This window comes from Lacerta agilis, chromosome 1, assembly GCF_009819535.1.
Source record: "Lacerta agilis isolate rLacAgi1 chromosome 1, rLacAgi1.pri, whole genome shotgun sequence".
Lineage (NCBI taxonomy): Eukaryota > Metazoa > Chordata > Lepidosauria > Squamata > Lacertidae > Lacerta > Lacerta agilis.
In genome coordinates this window covers 38873218-38895533 of record NC_046312.1, presented here as the reverse complement: position 1 = coordinate 38895533, position 22316 = coordinate 38873218, and the positions used below count along the sequence as shown (strand labels likewise).

At 41.2% G+C, this 22316-nt stretch overlaps 1 protein-coding gene across 1 annotated transcript in view; it reads left to right on the top strand.

Annotated features, from left to right (window-relative positions):
• Positions 1-8323: 8323 nt before the first annotated feature.
• FMN1 (formin 1) overlaps positions 8324-22316 on the top strand; it is a 136134-nt gene continuing 122141 nt past the window's right edge. The window contains exon 1 of the mRNA XM_033144837.1: positions 8324-9550. Within this exon, the coding sequence (XP_033000728.1) occupies positions 8650-9550 (901 nt within the window). The 5' untranslated portion in view covers positions 8324-8649. The remainder of the gene's footprint in view (positions 9551-22316) is intronic.

Here is a 22316-nt window from a genome sequence, read left to right as displayed (position 1 = left end):
ATGGTGCTGTGATCGCTACGAACAAGTATCCCTTCCTGTGCTTTGCGGCTGAGTTAAAGAGCCACCATTCAAATTCCCCACGTGTCCCTGATGTGGTGTTGCTCTGCTACATCAGGAGCATTGTGGAATTTCCATTGGGAGTCACCAGTGCTGACTGGAAGGTTTGGTGCCCACTGTTTAAGTAAGGCAGGGAGAGGAGTGTGATGAAGGAGGGGCCCCAGCAGGGCATTTTGCCATAGGCAAACTTGAACCTGTAGTTTGTTCTGCCTGCGAATCTTTAAACACAGGCATCCATAAGCTGTTAGAACATGATTTCTATAATGTGCCCTTTGTATGGCTTGTTAACTTGGAGGAGGGGTGGGTGGGAACCCTTCTCTTAAATAGCTATTCCGTGTCAGACCTCTGTATCCTGAGGCTAATGGCGTTTCCTTCTGCCTGTTATTAGTTTTTGTTTTTTGCTTTGGACTTTGAGATCAGCTGAATCTTTCCCATGCTTCTGGGCCTGCAGTTTTTAGAGTAGGTAGATGTATTTTGCTGTAATATTTTTAATAATATCAAGCCTTGGGTTATTGAGTTTTGTTTTGAGAACAGCTTTCTGTTCTGCTTAAATAGAGCAGATGTGATGCTATACACAGTGAAGGGCGTGTTATTCATCTAATGCAGCCCTTAACTAATCTGGTGCCCTCCCAAGCAGCATAGCCTCATTTGGGGATAAATCTCAATGGCATTTTAAATAAGCACTTAGGCATTTAGAAATAGCCATTTCTAAATACCTCCTATTTTGAAGAACTGCTAGGCGGTTTGAAATTCTCTTCTGCCTAGTCTTTCAATAAGGTATGACCAGAAAAGCACTTTTTATTATAAGGGTGTGTCTGTGTGGCATTACTGTTTTGACCAAGATCTTCTAACGAAGATACTGTCAGATGCATAGAATCATAGAATTGTAGAGTTGGAAGGGATCTTGAGGGTCATCTAGTCCAACCCCCTGCAATACAGGAATCTCAACTAAAGCATCCATGACAGATGGTCATCTCCAGATATTAGAGGGTGAATGCCACTGGAATCAGATATGATGGGGCTTGAGCCATAAGCCCTCCTGATCAGAAATTATGTTTCAGCTGTGAGTCTTGTACAAAGGGAAGAACAGTGTTTCTCGAAGTACGGAAGATGATTGCAGCAACAAGAACAGTGTTTCTCAAAGTATGGAAGATGATTGCAGCAGTCTCAAACATTGTAATTTAAACAGCAAGCAGCTGAACTTTGCAGTGGCTTCAAATCGCTACTTAAAAGAGAATCTGCAGAATGAACAGGCACTTAAAAGCTAAACAAGTTTTGCTAATTTAAACATGCACCATTGGGTCATGAACTCAGGGTCAATACAATTAATTGTATCAGCAAAGACTGTGGCATCATGCATAAGGCTAGCCATAGATTACTAGATGGTATCCTTGTAAAAAGCAACATGCAAACAGCCAATGCACAATTGATCCTCAACAAACAAAAAACTTTGTAACCAAAAAATGGAGTTAAAGGGGGGGGGTGCAGGTTACTGTTAACTTCATCGAAACAACATAATCTCAGTAGTATTTATAAGAATTTGGCACAGTAATGTTGTTGCTTTTCTAAAATAGTGTAGGTTTACCATGTGGTATGATTGCTAACCTTTTGCCAAAAACTTGAGTATTTAATGCATTCCTTCTATTGAAATGTTACTGTTTCATCTTCATATTTTTCCTGCTTGGCAGGGGGTTGGACTGGATGGCCCTTGTAGTCTCTTCCAACTCTATGATTCTATGATCATGGTACACCATAAAGGAAGATGGGAAACTGATTTTTATCCGATCATGTGTCTACAAGTATTTGAACAGTTTTTTTTATAGTCTGCATGTGAAACGTACTACTGTTTTACCAGCTAGAAAATACTGTCTTTTAATACTATGAATAAAAACCTAACTACTTTTTCAATGCTTTTCATGGTCCTCTGCTTCATTTTGCTTCTGTATTCAAAAACCATCCTGTCTGTACTTGAGAAGCTGCATAGATTCATTGTGGCTTATCTTGGTGATCTCCAACCTTATGTTCTGAGTCAGGCATGTCCAACAGGTAGATTGTGACCTACCGGTAGATCACTGGGTGTCTGCAGTAGATCACTGGTAGATTATTGGCTCCCCCCAAAGAAGCTGAACAACCGTGGCTCCCCTTTAAAAAAAAAAAAAGCTCAACATTTTACCTCCTCCCTGAAAAAACTCAACAACTTTGACCTGAACCCCCCAAAGGAGGTAGATCACTGCCAGTGTTTAACTCTGTGAGTAGATCGAAGTCTCTTGGGAGTTGCCACCCCTGTTCTGAGTCATCCCTTTGACGCTTTATATGAGCTGGGCAAGGTTGACAAATCAACTGGCTGCTTTGCTGTTCATGGTGGAAGTATAGCATTTTGCATGCATAGAGCTCAGTTTTGATCTCTGATAGAGGTTGCCAAGTTTTTCTTCTTCTTCCTTGAACAGTTCTGCTCTAATAATTAAAACTAGGAGTACTTTGATGTAAGCTTCTACCAGCAGTTGGCTGGGAAGAGAATGAATGAGAACAAAGTTGAGAACAAGGCTGACACCCACTTCCCCCAAAACCACATTTGAAAAGTAACATCTGACCAGAGCCATAATGATTCTGGTCAAGAGAAAGGAAAAGTGATAGAACAGCATTTCCTCTCAAATGCCAGCATTTATTCTCTTTTACCCATTTTTTCCCCTCCAAAGCACTGGTGTTGACCTATAAAGCCTGCAATGGCCAAACACTAAAGCAAGACCATTAGACTGTGGTCCCAAACCAGTGGTTCACGAGTTTCATTCTGGTGGCTTGTGTCACGTCTGTGAATAACACATATAGTTTAAATTCTATGGAATTAAATTGCAATGCAATAAAATGCAATGTTGGGAATAAAAGAAGAAATAAAAATGCAGTTAAAATCATATAACATCTAGCACAATGGCCACATCAGACAGAAGAATATTAGTAAGCGGTCCACTAAGACCTTAAGGAATTTTCAAGTGGTTTATGTGTGTGGAGGGGGAAGTTTGGGAACCACTGAGCTGAAGTGTTTGAAGGATTTTGAAGGCTTGCTATGAGGCTATGCTCTGGACCTCCCCAATTATGGAACCTAGGTAGGTAGTTATCAGGGTGACACCCAGTCTGTGGAAAAGCCTCCTTGAAGAAAAATGCTTGGCACCTCTTCTGTTTTTATTTTTGGCAAATTATTTTATTTTGCATGTCAGCTTGAAGGCTGTTTCATACTTGTTAGTTATTTTGATGCTGTATTTTCTCTACTGTGGGAAGGTGGTTTATAAATGTTTTTAAATAGAGGATAATATTAGGTGTCTCCAGAGAAAATATCTTCTCCCAGTGTCATTAGAGCTTTAATGCACAATTAAATAAATGTCAAGTAAGTTTATGTAAAAGCATGTACAAGCATAATAGGTTGGATCCAGACTTAAAAAAAAAACCCAAACATTTAAATCAAGCGGACAAGAGAGCCTAAATAAAACTACATTGGTATAATTTTTGTAATTTGCCCAAATTGATTTAAAAAAACAACAACAGTATGGTCAGAGGAACTGCCCCTTCCATACCCACACAGCTGTGTCTCCCTTACTAGTGTGGATGGAAAATAGTGGAATGTACATAAACACACACACAAAGCCGTATGACCCTTGAAGTATGGAAAATCAATTGTAATCATGTGGTTTACAGCGGAAGAGCACTGAATGACAGCTTCTAGTGCTACCCCATCTTGAAGCACATCAGTATTTTGGGGAGGGTAAGAGGAATAGTAGTAATGTACGGAAGTGAGAGCTGGACCATCAAGAAGGCTGACCGCCGAAGAATTGATGCTTTTGAATTATGGTGCTGGAGGAGACTCTTGAGAGTCCCATGGACTGCAAGAAGATCAAACCTATCCATTCTCAAGGAAATCGGCCCTGAGTGCTCACTAGAAGGACAGATCCTGAAGTTGAGGCTCCAGTACTTTGGCCACCTCATGAGAAGAGAAGACTCCCTGGAAAAGACCCTGATGTTGGGAAAGATTGAGGGCACAAGGAGAAGGGGGCGACAGAGGATGAGATGGTTGGACAGTGTTCTCGAAGCTACTAACATGAGTTTGGCCAAACTGCGGGAGGCAGTGAAGGATAGGTGTGCCTGGCGTGCTCTGGTCCATGGGGTCACGAAGAGTCGGACACGACTGAACGACTGAACAACAACAAGAGGAATAAATTATGCTATGTACCTTGAATTAGTTTTGGGGTCTGGGTGCTGCATCATATAACACCAAGAAGATAATTGATTTTGCAAGGGATTTTCTTCAGTTGCAGTATTAGACTCTAGGAAAAGAACGTGCTTGATTGCCTTATCGGTTTCCACAATAATTTCTAGCCCTGATTGGTTGTTCTGCCTAAGCAACAAGAATTAGCCACATGACATATCATTGTCCTTCACGGGTTAAGTATTGAGAAGAATTGTTTTTCTGTATGCTTCCATATTATAGACCGTGAAATCATCTTGAGAATGTGTGATTTGTGCAAGCTTATACACAGGCTCAACTTTCAGCACAAGGTGGCCCTTATAAACAACAGTTCCATTTTTATTACACATCTTTTAATTTTGGACGTTGTCCGGCTCCGTGGCATTGCATGTGGCTAGACTTTAAGCTGTATTGGAGATTGTGCAGCCTAAGTAGTTAGCACAGAGATGGAGGAGCCTGTGGCGTTTCCGGTGCTCTTTGACTCCTACTCCCATGAGCCCCAGCCAGCGGTCAGGGATGATGGGATCTGTGGTCTAAGAACACTTGTAGAGCCACAGGCTCCCTGCTTAAAGTAGTGCAGATATCTGTTTGCCAGATTGTATGAGGTACTGCATCAGTTAAAAGGATGTGCTCCTAAATTCCTGTCACTTTCACAGAAAAATTGGGCAATTGTAAAAATTGTAAAAAACAGACACGTCTGCAATTGTAAAAAAAACAGACACGTCTAGATAATTTTGTATATGGAAGAAAAGCAAAGGAGTTTTCCAGGGAACTAGCAGTACTGACAATTATGGAAATGGGAAACCATGATCTTTTTGCATCACATTTGTCAAAATCCTATTGAGATGTATGATCTCGTCAGATGTTTCATGAGTACATGGTAAAAGCAATTGCCTGTGGCTTTTGCTTTTGCTTGAGAAAGAAAGAGCATATTGAACAGTGTACGCCAAAATGACCTGGAACTGGAATTGAGCATATTATGCATGTAGCATGGTTAAATTAAATTAGAAAGAGCCATAATGTAATCACTGTGTCCCTAGCTTCCGCAGTGCTGCTAGTACACACTCATCTATCATACTCTTATCAATAATACAGTATGTCAAACTAGATATGAAAGCAAAAAACAGGCAATAAATGTTTTGGTTGAAATCCACATTTAGAAACAAATGTTTTCTGTGCTAAATAATATAAAACCGATCTTAAAAGCTTTGTAAATCATGCCAATTTCCAATTTATATATTTTAAGGTCTTTCTTCTTTTTCTTCTTCTTCTACTACTACTACTACTACTACTACTACTACTACTATTTGGTTTTATGCAAAGATCTCACTGGGTGGCCTTTGGTAAAATACTTTAAGAATACAGTATCCCCTCACAGTTTGTGGACTGATATTAATATGGATGACTAACTTTGAGCACTTAGGAGAAATGCTATTTATATGTGCACAGAGGTACTTCCCCTCCCTCCCCTCTCTATACCCTCCCCAATCTGTTCTAGATTGTTGGGGAAACAATCTAGAACAGATTTGGGAGAGCACAGGGAGAGGAAGTCCTCTTATAACAGGCAGAAGTCCTTGCGCTGATGATAGGTTCGTAGAAATGTAGAGATGAAAGGAACCCCAAGGGCCATTTAGTTCAACCCCCCGCAATGGGAAAACTTTGTTGGACAGAACTCTGTATTAGGAAAGTTCCAGATAAAGTGCTCTTCTTGAGCACAAAGCAGAGACACCCAGTGCTTGACTTCTCAGAATAACATTCGCTAGGGCTTCATTCACATGGCAGTTTGTTCTATTTTTCTGAAATTTCCCTATCTGTTAATTTCTGCATTAAAATTGAGCTTTCACATGAGTAAATACCACTTCTAGAAAACTAATGGAATACAGCACATTTTAAATTCACATTTTCCAGGAAAAAAATCCATTTGCAGCCCCTTTAACTCAGAAGATCATGGGAGCAAAGTGGTGAAATTTGGGGCAGTATACAGTTCTTTCCTGCTGTTTTCATGGGGGTAGTGGTGACGTTGTCCAGTGATGATATTGTGTCACAGGAGGATATGGGTGGTGCTGTGGTCTAAACCACTGAGCCTCTTGGGCTTGTCAATCAGAAGGTTGGTGGTTCGAATCCATGCAACAGGGTGAGCTCCCATTGCTCTGTCCCAGCTCCTGGCAACCTAGCAGTTCAAAAGCACACCAGTGCAAGTAGGTACCACTGTGGCAGGAAGGTAAATGACATTTCCGTGTGCTCTGGTTTCCATCACAATGTTCTGTTGTGCCAGAAGCAGTTTAGTCCTGCTGACCACATGACCTAGAAAGCTGTCTGTGGACAAACACCGGTTCCCTCTGCCTGAAGCGAGACGAGTGCCGCACCCCATAGTCAGCTTTGACTGAACCATGCACGGGTCCTTTACCTTTACCTATTGTGTCACACCATACCCAATAGGGTAAATAAAATTTAACATAGAATGGGTCTATCTCAGCCCCAAACCCACTGCTCCATAACAAAGTAGGTCCTGCGGTATGAAAAAAACATTAGAAAATTTGATGGAAGCTCTAGCATTATAATCAGCAAATCTAACACATCTGAATGCACTCTTAGATGCAACACTCAACTTCTAATAGATTGTTAACATAATATCTCATTATATCAAAAATGATAATCGGATTACATGCAAATCAAAATTGTTTTATTTATTTTTATTAATTTATTTGGATGTTTTTTATTTCATACTAATATTTACACCAGCATTTGTACTTTCAATAGTGTAATCTAGTATTTTAGAGTGTTTACTGGTTCAGTATGTAGGAACATTATGTCAAATCTTGCTCAGTATTATCTACTTTGGCTTTCAGAAGCTTGCAAGGATTTCAAACAGAAGTCTTTCTGAACTCTATCTGGAGATTTCTAGGACTGAAACTGGGACCTTCTAAATGCAGAAATACCACTGAACTATAGTCCTATTACAGTACAAATACAAAGTTATGTTGCGAGCAATCTTTTCAGCCATATTCCATTGGCCAAGCGGTTTGTTAATGTTTAGCAGATCAATAAGAAAATAGTAACATAGTTCAGAAACACGCTAACAGTGTGAAGTTTGTGTTTTTTCTAGCAATGTGACCAATAACTCATATGTGTCACAGTTCTTGTGACAGGCTGGTATTTTGGATTAAATTTTGAAGGAGATTAGATCCTTGTTTTCGTTCTGTTTTTTTTTAAAAAAAAAATGTGGGGAGGATAACATCTTTCTGACAAGCTTTTCTTCTTCTTTTTAACAGGAAATGTTACTGTAGAAGATTAGTCAGATGCCTCCTCTACTTTCCTTGCATCACATGGTGTGTTATGCAAGGTTAGAAATACTGACCTCATAATTTAAATTAAATAATTAGACAAACACAATGGAAGGCACTTATACCGTCCTCCAGTTGTACAGACCCATTATGGAGCTTTGCTACGTCAGCTTCTATCTCCCAAAGGGGAAAGTCAAAGGGTTCACGTACAAGGGCTGTGTAACTCTGGACAAATCCAGTAAACATTTTCATCGCTGCTATCGAGTGAGCGAAGGCTCGGAGGCAGTAGGATCGAGAGGGCAGACCTGTGAAAACATTGGAGACATCTTCTTCAAGCAAACAACTACTAAGGATATTCTCACTGAGTTGTATAAACTGAATGCTGAAAAGGAGAGGCTGTTGGCTACTCTCCTTAGTTCAAGCCACATTCTAGGTGTCAAAATGGGGAACCAGGAGGGGAAGCTGCAAGATATTTCTGAAAGCCTGAAATATAGCAATGATGGCAGACAGGGTTTCAAGGATCAACAAGAGTCTCTTTCGGGATCTATGGAGAAGAAGTCCGCTCCCAAAAACAAAAAAACGAGGAGATTCAGCAAACGGAGAGAGAGCATTGAGGACTTCATAAACAAGAAAATGAAAAGGAAGACATCTGGCGTTTTGGAGCCACCAGCATTAAACAGCAAAGCAATGTTGTTGGGAAATGATAAATTTCTTTCTGCCAAATATCCTGCCTATTTCTCTTCCAGCTCCTTTGCATGTTCTGGTCAGGAGAAGGTGGAAGACAAAGATGATTTATCATCAGATGTGAATAAACTAACAGAAGGACCAAGGAGAGAGTGGTATTTGCTTGAGAACAGCCGGGCTTTGGGGTCTGATACAGATCTCTCTGTCTCTTTCTCTGAGTACGACAATGATGTGTTTGGACACTGTTTTGCACATAGCCATAGTCTGCTAGATGATGTAGAGGACACCCTTAAAGGGATCCAGGTGCAGCAGAGCAGCCCTTCGCGGACGTCTTTCCAGGGAACGTCAACCAATGAATCGGAGGCTTTTGAGAAGACCTCAGCCTCTGAAATGGTGCACGGTTATGAGCGTATTGCAGGAAACTGCAAAAGCAAGCCTCAAGTTGGAGTGGTCTCAAAAGTGGAAGTCTCTGAAAGCTACCTGCAGAATGTTGGACGCACCTCTGTGGAATACTGCGAAGTACCTTATGCCTCAAGTGAGGAGAGCAAAGAATCAGTCAGTCCTGGTTTCGCCACTGTAACACAGGAGAAAGAGCAGAAAGGCTATATTCCACAACATAAAGAAGAACAAGACCATGTTATTGACGACTCATGTAGTCTAGCGGGAGTCGTCAATAAAACCTTACTGAAAGTTACACAGTATGACAGATTAGATGAAACGGCAGAATGGAAGCGATTGCAGCCTGTTACAAGAGCAGACAGAAGCCCAGCAGGCTTGGTATATGAAAAAAGAGCTACGGTACCCCAGGAGGACAAAAAGCATTTGTCTTTACACCTGCCAATAAATCTGAATCCCGATACCTGCCAGGCAAGGACCATCATTAAACAGGAAGATAAAAGGCCACTGTCTCCGTCCTTAGTAGCAATTAGCAATGTTTTTAATAATTCCTATCCACTGTCCAATACACACAAACAGATGTCGCCTCTTCCTTCTCCTTTATCCTCAAGTCTGCCTAGCCCACAGCTACACCACAGAATACTTCCATTGCCCATGCTTGACACTGAAGAAGAGTCTGGCGTCAGTGATGATTGCCGTTCAAGACATTCTACTACAAATTTCTCATTGGGCAAAGATTTTGAAGCACAGTTGCAACTCAGGTTTTCTGAATTTGGACATACCGGACTTTCTGTGAGACAACCAGACCTACATCAAGTTGCCAGTGAGGACGACTTCGAAAAAAGCACCCTTCAAGAAAAAAACCGTGTTCAATTACAGCACAAACTGCATCCAGGTTAGTCATATTTAAAATATTTTTAAATGCCAAGAATAAGGCAAAAATTATTGGGAATTTCTGTTGTGTAAGTCCTATTGAAATTTATGAGACCGCAAAGGACAAGCTGTGGAAGCATATATCTATATAGAAATGCACATAAGGTGTGAACGTTTAGTAGATTTGTTAGATTAACCTTGTAAATTTGTTGTTGCTTGTTTTTATTTCCACTAGTGAATTGACCAGTCACGTTTTTACATTTTCACAATAACCTTTTTTTCTTCAAGCCTTCAAATATAGGCAAAATATGCCAAAGACTTTTCTTGATTCTTGTATATTTAACAAACAAATGAACAAAAACATTTGCTTTCTCATGTTTCAAATACAATCTGCCATACAGCACTTTTTAAAATGCATGAATGGAATCACAAAACTGTAAAATAATAGTGTGTCTGCATAACATGGCACATTCAATTGTTTTTCTATACTGTTTTTATTTTTTTAAAAAAAAGTTTTCAAAATTTATTTTAAAATGTATATTCTTCTACTTTCCTACAAGTGGCAGTCGGAACAGTTTCCCCCTGAGTTACTTCTGAAAACATAGCAACAATTTTGGTCAAGAGACCTTAATTTTCAGGTTTTGCAACTGTGCATGCTGCATGGAGAAATATATACACATCTATACGATGTTATTTTTCTGAACACATCTTTAACACCACAGTCCTATGTGTCTACTCAGAAGTAAGTCAGATGGGACATATTTTTAGATAAGTACGGTATGTATAGGACTGCAGCGCTAAACTGAAACCCTATACACACTTACTTGATAAAAGTTACTTCTGAGTAGACATCTATAGGACTGTGCTGTAAGATACGTTTATGGTAATAAAGACAAAATAGCAAGTCAAAGTCTTCAATGGAATTCTGCCCACAATGAATGAACTGATATCTCAAAATCTGGTGCCTAAATTAAATGTATGCATTCTAAAGATTGGCTTTGGGGGTGTAGTTAAATGTGTTTTTGCTACAGATTATTTTTACAATCTCTTGTTACTACCAGCAATAGCTGTCCAAATATTGAATGTAGGAGAGCAATAACCTATTTTGCTTAGATGTTTTGCATTCATTGTTGAATAAGGTATGACAAAATACATTTTTTCACATGCAAAAGACAGCAGTCCTAAAGATATTTAAACTATCATTCAGTTTATTTGTTAAAATCATCTTGCATTTGCATCATCTTTCTTCTGTGAAATGTTAATTCTGAAATTGGTGCTGGTACATACAGAGTTTCCCTTTTAATAATTTAATTAATGTTTTTGAAGTACATTAAGGGTAAAATAGTTCCCAAATTCACAGCAGATAATTTCTCCTATTTACAAGACAGGGATATATATGAACTAAAAAAAAAAAATGTTTTTCAAAGAATTTAATGCAGTTCCGCGGCTGAAATGCCTCTTGTAGTTTTAACTGGAGTCACAAGGCAAGTCTGGTGAGTCAGATGCTTGTATTTTGATGAATGAACTTTCCTGAATAATTACTGTCACTTTCATTGCTGCAGACAAGCCCCAGGACTGCTTAAAATCAATATAGCAATCAGAAATTGGAAAGATCGCACAGAAATAGATGCTAGGATAATGGCAGGAACAATTTGGGATGTTGCTATATCTTCTCATTTTCCTTTCCAGTGAAGCCCTCCTTAACAGAAATGAGTTGGCATTTTAATTACACTTTGAATTGAAAGTATCTATCTGATCAGTGTACGTGATAATGTTTTACTGCTGAGCATCTGCAGTAATGGTTGGAATGCCAGGCATGCAAGTTCTGTTTAAATCAGTGCGGGGCTTACCTCTCAGTAAACTTGGTTCTTATTGGGTTGTGCTCAACCTCCCTATCTAAGCACTGTGTTCTTTTAAGGTAAGCTACTCAGGTGTGCACAGTGAAGGAAGAAGGGGCAGGTATTGTTTCCTTAGATTCTAGTGTAGTACTATACCCCGGATAGACGATTCACAGTAGTCCTTTTGACCTAGTCTTTGTCTTTCTCTTGGCAACTGCAAAATCAGCCTTCCGATAGCATGATACTCTTGCTCCAAATATTTGTTTCCTGTATTTTTACATTGATTTTCTATAAATTATAATCATATTGACTTATAAAACAGGGGTGGGGAACCTCAAGTGTGGCCCTCCAGGGCTTTCTATCTGGCCCTTGAGAGTCTGCCCAGTGCACCCTCCCCCCCACTCTAAGCCATATTTCCTCATCTCACACCATGTCCCCCCCTTGAGTGCTTTTGCCTGGTTGTTGCATATCCTTGAATTTTGATAATAACTCTTCCTTGTCTGGATAGAGCAATGTGTGCGTGAGTGAGTAGAAACTTCTGACCTGGAACACAGCCTACTTTTTGTTATCGTTGTTGTTGTTTAGTCATGTCTGACTCTTCGTAACCCCATGGACCAGAGCACGCCAGGCACTCCTGTCTTCCACTGTCTCCCGCAGTTTGGTCAAACTCATGTTAGTAGCTTCGAAAACACTATCCAACCATCTCGTCCTCTGTCGTCCCCTTCTCCTTGTGCCCTCAAACTTTCCCAAACAGCCTACTTTACAAAGCTAAAAATAACATTCATTGTTCCATCCATTTTTTCCTCTGGCCTTCAACTACGACTGACATGTGCCCCCTGAAGGTTGCTCATGAGGAAATGTGACCTTCAGGGTGATAAAAGGTTCCCCACTCCTGTAATAAAACCATAATGAATCATTTAGAAACATAGTAGAATTTAAGTGGCAACAGTCATAGGATGCTGTCATACCCTCCAACAAAATGCAGCCCAGATCTGGGACACCATCATCCGGGTCCGAAATCCTGCACGAGTCACGTGACCCACATGAGATTGTGGACACAGAAAAAGCACTTTTTCAGGGCCAGATGTCAGCCCGAAATTGTACGATTGCAAGGCACTCAAAAAGGCTGCTGTGCTCTCACAGGAAAAAACGGAATGTCCTGGCTTTTCTAGGGCAGTTGATGGGTATCAAATGTTGCTACCTGTCAGGCAGCCTTGTTGCAGCATGTCTTCCTGCTCCCTTCCTAATCTGCCTGATGCCCCACCCCAGGGGTAGCCAACCTTGTGCCCTCCAGAAGTCGGACTCCAACTCTCATCACTCCTGACCTCTGGCCATGTTGGCTGGGGCATCCAGGAGTTGGCTGGGGCTTTCAGGAGTTGGCTGCCCTTCCCTATCTACCATAGTTTCTTGCATAACTAACTGCCTGCTGTTGTCCAACAGTTTGCTCATTCTAGCATGCATGCACAACATACCCTTTGGACAGACCTTTTGGCTCAGAATCTGTTCTGCATTTCCCCCTGCCCCTGGACTTACCTTCTTTTTCATTTCCCACCCCACCCCCGCTGTTCGTGCTCCATCCTGCCAAGATCGGCACCTCGACTTCCCATGCGCTTGTCTACCTATGGCCCAGTCCTGATGGCTGTGTACAGAAGAACAAAGCCTGGCCTGTAGAATAGCCATTGCTTTTACAGTCTTTGCAAAAAAACAGGAAATTATTACTGCAGGAAGCATTGATATTTCAGTGATCAAAGTTCTGTTTGAGAAAAGCTGGGGGGGAGGGAATATTGCTTGAGGCTATAGGCTATACCCCATTGCTACAACACTACCTGAGTCCAGCAAAGGCTCTATCCGCCTCTCCCGCCGCAACTAGTTGCTGGAACAAGAAATTAGATCTTTGATCTAAAAAGAAACAAGCAAGCTTAATAAGAGGAATTCAGTCGGAAAGTCTTGTGATATGCCCTTAAGTAAAAAAAAAAAAAAAGTTTACAAAACAGAGGAACCTTTTACAGGCCCTTTGAAAAAAAGACAGCTGATCTGTTGTTTGTTGATGTGTTCTCATTAAGACACTGTGAAAAAGCGTCTCTGGTTATAGTTTTCGAACAAGACACCCTTAAGCAACATTGGTAGTGTTGTTTCTTTGTAAATGTGGCTTCCTCCTCAAAGCCAATCACTGAAGGGTAGCACAGTGAATTAAACTGGAAAGAAAACCCAGACACAGCTTAATGTTTCATGGTGGTCATAGATGAACAATTCAGTATTCTGTGGGACAAAAGAGGAGCACCAGGTTCCTGTTTGTACTACCGTGACACAGTGTTAAAAAGGGTTTTGGTTTTGTGTTTTTTTTAAAAAAACCTTATCAATACATGAAGGGATTTCTAAGAAAGCTTGCAGGCCCTAAATGTGTTGTAAAGGGAGATAAATGTTTAATAATAATAATAATAATAATAATAATAATAATAATAATGCAGACATAATTCATAATTGGCTTCTGAATAATAATTCCCCCCACCCCCAATCTGACATGTTCTAAAATGATGTACATTAGCTGAGCCTATTCAGAATTGAGTTAAAGGAAGTCTTACTGATATTATTTAGCAACCCAGTCAGCTGGGCAGGGTACAAATAATTGATGATGATGTTATGAGAATTATAAGGTCTAAGATATAAAATAAATGTTCATAAATATACCAGGCAAACACATACATTTCAAAGTGTTGGTGCTGACCTTTAAAGCCCTAAATGGCCTTGGCACTGTATACCTGAAGGAGCGTCTCCACCCCCATCATTCAGCCCGGATACTGAGGTCCAGCACTGAGGGCCTTCTGGCGGTTCCCTCGCTGTGAGAAGTGAGGTTAAAGGGAACCAGGCAGAAGGCCTTCTCAGTAGTGGCACCTGCCCTGTGGAACGCCCTCCCAGCAGATGTCAAGGCAATAAGCAACTATTTACTTTTAAAAGACAACTGAAGGCGGCCCTGTTTAGGGAAGTTTTTAATGTTTGATGCTCTGTTGTTTTTAATATTCGGTTGGAAGCCACCCAGAGTGGCTGGGGAAACCCAGCTAGATGGGTGGGGTATAAATTATTATTATTATTATTATTATTATATGGGCCACATATCTGAAGTGGTGCAGGAGGGCAGTCCTGAAGCCATTTTGACTCTCCCAAATTGACCTCGAATGTTTCTCTGCAAGGAGGAAGGAAATGGGAAAGCCTCCCCATTGTCTCTTTGCTCACAGGATGAGCCTGTGACCTGGATTCAGGAACTGAGTATTTACTATCACAAAAGACTGGCCAGGATGCCCAGGTAAAAGCAATCAGTGACCATTATCAGGTGACCATAATCCTACCAGACAGGATTCTGCTGTAGACCGCGCCTTCTGTGATGTATGTATGATGTATTGGGGGGTGGTCAAGCTTTGTTGTTGTTTAGCCGTTTAGTCATGTCCAACTCTTCATGACCCCATGGACCAGAGCACGCCAGGCACTCCTGTCTTCCACTGCCTCCCGCAGTTTGGTCAGACTCATGTTGGTAGCCTCGAGAACACCGTCCAACCATCTCGTCTTCTGTCGTCCCCTTCTCCTTGTGCTCTCAATCTTTCCCAACATCAGGGTCTTTTCCAGGGAGTCTTCTCTTCTCATGAGGTGGCCAAAGTATTGGACCAATACTTTGGTCTTGAGCTACAGGATGGCAATTTCAAAAGTCTATATAAGGGCTTGAACACCATTGTTCTGGGTTCCTCCTCCCTCCTGCATGGGGGCGGTGTGTGTGAGCACCTTGTTGCAACAGTTTAATAAAGATCAGACTTACTAGCTCCTTTGCTTCTCAATATTCTCTGGTTGGCCTCTGTTATTTTCTCCTACCGATAGAGAACCTACATAAGGACTCTATATGGGCTCTTGGGTATCCCACAAGGGAAAAGGAGCAGTTTTTTCTTACAACAATGATGATGATGATGCCAGGATAAAGCTATGGTTCAATGATAATCTCAACCAGAGTTAAATGGCTGGTAAATTCTTCTTAACTAACAGATTCTATTAGTTAAGAAGGAGGAGGAGGGCAACCAAAATGGTCAAAGGCCTGGAAACGATGCTTTATGAGGAATGGCTTAGGGAGCTGGGTATGTTTAGCCTGGAGAAGAGAAGGTTAAGGGGTGATATGATAGCCATGTTCAAATATATAAAAGGATGTCATATAGAGGAGGGAGAAAGGTTGTTTTCTGCTGCTCCAGAGAAGCGGACACGGGGCAATGGATTCAAACTACAAGAAAGAAGATTCCACCTAAACATTAGGAAGAACTTCCTGACAGTAAGAGCTGCTCGACTGTGGAATTTGCTGCCAAGGAGTGTGGTGGAGTCTCCTTCTTTGGAGGTCTTTAAGCAGAGGCTTGACAGCCATCTGTCAGAAATGCTTTGATGGTGCTTCCTGCTTGGCAGGGGGTTGGACTGGATGGCCCTTGTGGTCTCTTCCAACTCTATGATTCTATGATTCTATTCTAGATCATCTGTCAATGGAAAATGGAGAGAGGTATTTTTTTGACTTGCATCCCCTTGCATCTTCCCTCCCACCAATTTTTTGCTCCAGATTGCTGGGCAACCCTCTAGGGTACATGGGGTGTGTGCAGGGTGATTCGGGGAGGAGGAATTGCCCAAAATTGCCTTTCATCAGCAGAGTGACACCCATTAGGTTCTACCCATATTCATGAAACTGCTAAAGAATTACATCCATTCAAAAGATTTGCACTGTGGTATAAGAGAAGCTACTTTTACAACCACTAAAGTGTAATATGTATGCCTAATAATAATATACTGGTTTTAACTGGATTTACTTTGAATAATAAGATGTGAGAATTACACTGAAAAGTAATTTAAATCCGTGAGTTAAAGCCACTAAATCTAGTTAACTTTTGAACTTAAGGAGTCAATAGACTGTGTAAGGATTTTCTGGAAAATGACTTTAAATGTCTTTGTTCTTTTGTGGCACTTCTCGCCTTATCCTCGAGAGAAAGTGTGATGAAGTGCAACTAATTAGACACTTTTGATGGAAGCAAAATATATAGTTCAGAATATTAAGTTACTTTTGACATCACCTAAGAAAAAAATAAGTGACCATAAGTCAATGTTTAACTAAGGGGAGAGAAAATCGATTTTAATAGAGACCAGGCAATTTGCATGGTTCTCACATTGCTTTGAGTGTATAGAGAGAAAATAGTTAAAGCAGCCTTCAATATTTTGATAACCTGTATGAATATCAGATTGTTTTCAGTGTTCCTGTAAGTGATGTTAGGGTACTAATTTTGTACATCCATTGGAATTTACTATTAAAGACATGCATAAGAGAATCATGGGATTCTGGTGAGCTTTTAACATTAAATTTGTGTTTTATCTTTAGTACAAAAGCTGAGATGACAGAAGTTGTCTTGCGGGTGTTAATAGGTATCTTGCTTGAATCTTGGTACTTTGTGGCAGGGACAGATTATCTTATGGAATGAACACTTGATCTGGTAATGATCTTTATTTCTTGTTAGCGCATGAACTTTCAAATGTGACAGTTATGCCTCCCTGAGTAATGTAGTATAATTGCACTGCACAGCAGTCAAAATGAACCAAATGACAAAAATATTTAAAGAGATCTGAGCTGGCTGCTTTTTAAGGGCAAGTTGGGGTCTAGAGTTTTGTTTTGTTATGCCAGGATTGACTATTGCCAGTAATAAAAAAAGCAGAGAGTTACACAATACTTTCTTCTCCTGAATGGCTCCCTTCTCCTCCTCCTTTGCAGTTTAAAGGATGGATAAAAGTGAAATGCTGTGATTCTTCTTGGGAGAAAACACCCACTGAAAGCTCCTGAGCCAAACACAATTCCTGGGGTGGGGTGCTCTCTGACCCCAGAGTGTGATTCTTGCAACTGTCAAAACTAAAATGTGTGTGAATCAGTTCTAATACAAAAACTACTTATGCAGGTATCCATTTTTGTGTCCAATTACATGGACTACAAAATTATTTTACACCTGTAGTAGTGGAGTGGAGGGAAGGTGCAGCTCCAGGACTTTTTACAAAGCAGGAGCAGTGATGGCATCTTTCCGCAGGGCCTGCAAGATGGAGCCGTTCCACCTGGCCTTTGGGTTGGCTTCTGTTTGATGTTTATGCTTCATTCTTTTATTGGTGGGTTATTTGAAAATGAGACTGCAGTTTTAATATTGAATTTTAAATTTGTATTTTAATCTGTTATTTTAAATTGATTGTGTTTACTGGTATGTTTTTGCTGTGATTTTAATTAGTGTTAGCCGCCCTGAGCCCGGTTCTTGGCTGGGAAGGGCGGGGTATAAATAAAAATTTATTATTATTATTATTATTATTATTATTATTATTATTATTATTATCAGAGTGCCAGGGTAACTGGTGGACCTTTCTTGTTCAGGCAAGAGAATAAAATGATAATGAGGTTTCTCTCACTTTGTTTGTGACAGATTAGCACAGAGGAAGAAGTCAGAGAATGAGGAAAATATATAATGGAGCAGTGGTTGGTTACATCTTTCCTTCCCCCCCCCCACCTTTGATGGGATTAATACCTCATACTAGCAATTTTAAGCGGCAACTTCTTTGCAAGATTATTTGCACTTCAAATTAAAAGATTATATTTCAACAGGCTAAAAATATTTGTTACAAGCTTGGTATGTTTTACAAGTCGAAACTATGCACTCAGAAGTCAGCATATTGTTGCAGTCATAAGGACTAAAAACTCAGCTTTTTTAAAAAAGGAGGCTGAGAATTCCTACTTTGTAGTTTGTTCTGTGGTTTTCCTAATAGAATCGCTGCATGCATTCAGCTCTGCCTGTGATCACTGACCTAGAGTGGGAACTTGAAATGCCAAGTTTCCCGCAACAATTGAGATGGCCATGTGAATATATGAAATGTAAGGTGCTTAAGTTTGAATCCTAGATGCCAGGTTTCTTTCTTCAGCTTCTACCTGTGATGCAGGTTTTGTTTTGTTCTGTTCTGTTTAGGTGCAGTTGCCTTATATAGGTGCAGCAATAATACCTATAAGGATGTGGCTAAGCTCCCCCCCCCCCAAATAAATTCCTATAAAGGGAGAAACATAAGAAAGGTCTATTAGTTCAGGGATTTGTTCAAGACTCTTGAGGGCAGAGAATAATTTTCTTGGCAGGAGGCCATGGTTACCTTGCCAGTTAATCCATCTGGAAATTGTTAGCCTTCTGATCCTCTCCAAAAGCTGGAACTGTCTCCCACACTTTGTAATTAGCAATATGCGTTGCTCTTTATTTTTCCAGCTTCTCCTTTTTTTTTTAATGGAAAAATTGGCCACAAGTAGGTGGTGTTATAACATTTTGGGGATTGTGATATGTTTTATTTGGTAAATATTTTTTAATATGTTTAGAGTTGGAATGGCCTTAGGTTACTGTACTCATTTGTTAAAGGCAACAAACGTATGTTACTTGCAGCACAATAGAGAACCAGCAGCTGATTGGATAAACAAGGAAGGAACGCAGGAAGCTCCTTATATGAAGTCAGACCATTGGTTCATCCGTCTCAGTACTGTTTCCACAGGGAGCATGTGAAGACAGGCTCTGCCAGATTGAGCAGACAAAACCAATAGTGGGTCCAGGGGTCAGGAAAGCAGTTTCAGCATGTGTTGTAGAGGGATGTGAGGGACAAGATGAGGCACGTCAACCTGAGAAGGTAGCCCAGGGGTCGGCAAACTTACCTGGCCTCGGGCTGGTTCCTCCAGCGCCGATCGCATGGAGAGAGCGCGCCCATACACATGCACACATGCTATTTCCGGCGCACTTCCGGGTTGGCAGAGCACTGCAAATAGCTTGTGAGCATGTGCAAGCGTAATTTCCGGCGCACTTCCGGGTTGGCGGAGCACCGGAAATAGCTTGTGCACATGTGCATGGGCCTCCTCCGACCCGGAAGTGTGCCGGAAATTACGCTTGCGCATGCGCACAAGCTATTTCCGGTGCTCTGCCGGCCTGGAAGTGGACAGCCGCACCGGTAAGAGCAGGAGGCGGGGGTTGCTGCAGGCCGGATAATTGAGTGGCTCGGGCCGTATCTGGCCTGCGGACCTTAGTTTGGGGACCCCTGAGGTAGCCCATATAGGAGGAGGAAAATCTGAACCTAAACTTTTGCTGCCTTGTGGGATATATTCAGGAAAAGAAAAGGCTAAGGAGTAAACCCTACACAAATCCAGAGTGGAGTCCCCAAGATGGTTAAGTTGTGCCTTGTACACTTCCTTCTCCCAACCCTTGCGGCCAAGCTGGCGCCAAATGTATTGCTCTGCTTTCCTTTGGAGCACATCAGTGAGGAGAAAAGGGGTTTTTTTGTCTTCTGGGCAGCCCTGGACCTCCATACACACCACGCAGGCTTGTGCCCCAGTGAGGTCACTTCATTGCCGCTAATGCAACAGTTTGACTACACCCCCAGAAGTGAACTCCATTGTCTCTTGAGACAGATGGAAGCCAACATGCATAAACATAGATCAGAATCCATTTTGGTTTCTCTCAGTTTCTCATTATTCCGCATTTAAATTCCCATTTTCACATAAGCTTGTGATTTAAAAAAAAGAAACCCTCTATAAATAAAATTTCTACAACTTTACTTACTACACCCATTCTTGTAGAACGTCATCACCCAAAATAAATCCATAATGCTAAATACTTTCAGCATTATTGGCTCCTGTGACAATGTACTAGAGCTTTACCTGACTTTATTAGGCTGTCATGGAGGACTGTACCTATTTGAGACCAAAGGTTAGGAAACAATAGCTATAAAGGTTTGGGTGTTGGCTTGGCTTGAGATTTTAAGGCCGCTGTGTTGCAGCAGTGATTCAGTATCCAGTCCAAAATTAGAGCACAGAGAAGACAGTGTGCAGGTGTGGACAGCCTTAGTAATAATAATAATAATTTATTTTAATCAAGTTATTTAGACTCCTTTGAAGAGAGATGAGCTCTTTTTCAAACTGTTTTCTTTCAAAAGAAGGAGGACAGCTGAAAGCATGCTTACAGTGGAGAAAGAATCGTTCCAGTTTGCGAAGGAAAGACATGTGTTTCTGTGGCATCGTAAAGAATTCGGGATTCCACAAAGGTAACCTTATGCTAGTATGTAAGCAGAGCTTGTTGAAGGTAATTGAAAGAGCTAGCTTGCTAACCTTTGGATGTAACAAGTGCTCAGATTTCTAGTGCATCAAATACAGTGGTACCTCGGCTTAAGAACTTAATTCATTCTGGAGGTCCATTCCTAACCTGAAGCTGTTCTTAACCTGAAGCACCACTTTAGCTAATGGGGCCTCCCGCTGCACTGCCAGAGCACAATTTCTGTTCTTATCCTGAAGCAAAGTTCTTAACCTGAAGCGTTATTTCTGGGTTAGCGGAGTCTGTAACCTGAAGCATCTGTAACCTGAAGCGTCTGTAACCTGAGGTACCACTGTAGTGAGAAAGAAGAGGTATCTATAGAAGCAGGTCAGGTTGTGGGGAATGGTGGTAATCCAGATTATGGTGTTTTATAAACTGGTGGTGTTTAAGCAGAGTGAGCTTTTTCTCTTGTCTGCTTTGAGGATTCTGCTCACCCATCATACTGCGCTCTCAAGCTCTTTCCACCCTGGAGGTTTTGGTGGAGAGTTACCGTATCTCCCCATAGCTAGTGCTGAACTGCTGCAGTTCAGGAAAAGGGGTTTGCGAAGATACAGCGCCTCTGCTACTTCCTTTAGCAAATGTTTCCCGGGTTCAGGAACAAGGGAAGGATAAAGACCATCATCAGGAACAAAGGCGCGGTGTGTGTGAATTAAATCAACCAGAGTGGTTGAAAAGGTAATCAAAAGCTGTTATGTCTCTGAATCACTCTGGCCAGGGGCAGGGGCACTTCAGTAGAGCATGAGACTCTTAATCCCAGGGTTGTGGATTCGAGACCCACATTGGGTAAAACAGGCATCTTCAACCTCGGCCCTTCAGATGTTTTTGGCCTACAACTCCCATGATCCCTAGCTAGCAGGACCAGTGGTCAGGAATGCTGGGAATTGTAGTCTCAAAACATCTGGAGGGCCAAGGTTGAGGAAGCCTGGGGTAGAAGATTCCTGTATTTCAGGTTGTTGGACTAGATGACCATCGTGGCCCCTTCTAATGCTACAATTCTGTGATTCTATGATGTAGATCAGGGGTCAGCAAACTTTTTCAGCAGGGGGCCAGTCCACTGTCCCTCAGACCTTGTGGGGGGCCGGACTATATTTTGAAAAAAAATATGAACGAATTCCTATGCCCCACAAATAACCCAGAGATGCATTTTAAATAAAAGCACACATTCTACTCATGTAAAAATACCAGGCAGGCCCCACAAATAACCCAGAGATTCATTTTAAATAAAAATACACATTCTACTCATGTAAAAACACGCTGATTCCCCGACCGTCCGTGGGCAGGATTTAGAAGGCGATTGGGCCACATCCGGCCCCCGGGCCTTAGTTTGGGGACCCCTGATGTAGATCTTCACTCACACTTTCTTCTCTGGTGGGAGGGTGGCATTTTGTGGTTCACCTCAGGTACCGAAATGTCTTGGCTTGGCCCTGATCAGAAAGAATCTACTGGCACAATGCATTTTCTGAAATAGATATTCAGCTGTACAATATATATTAAAGCACTCTGCAATGAGGGCAAATTAAGGGCAGATCTTCACTGATCTATCCTGGGACTTTTTGGAAATTTAAAGTGTAGCAAACTGGATAAAAGTGTAATGGAAAGGAAGGAATTCTAAAATTAGCTATATAACCTTCCTTTTAATTTGGGGAAGTGTATCTGGATGTGAGCATATTTCAGAGGACAGATTGTTTTCATATCGTAGCTTATTTTCAGGTTAGCTGCCTGCTGTTTAAATATTGCATTGAGTTAGCCTGTATATTTGCACAGTCATTACACGATACACTTTTGTTTTACTGAAGCTTCATTGCTG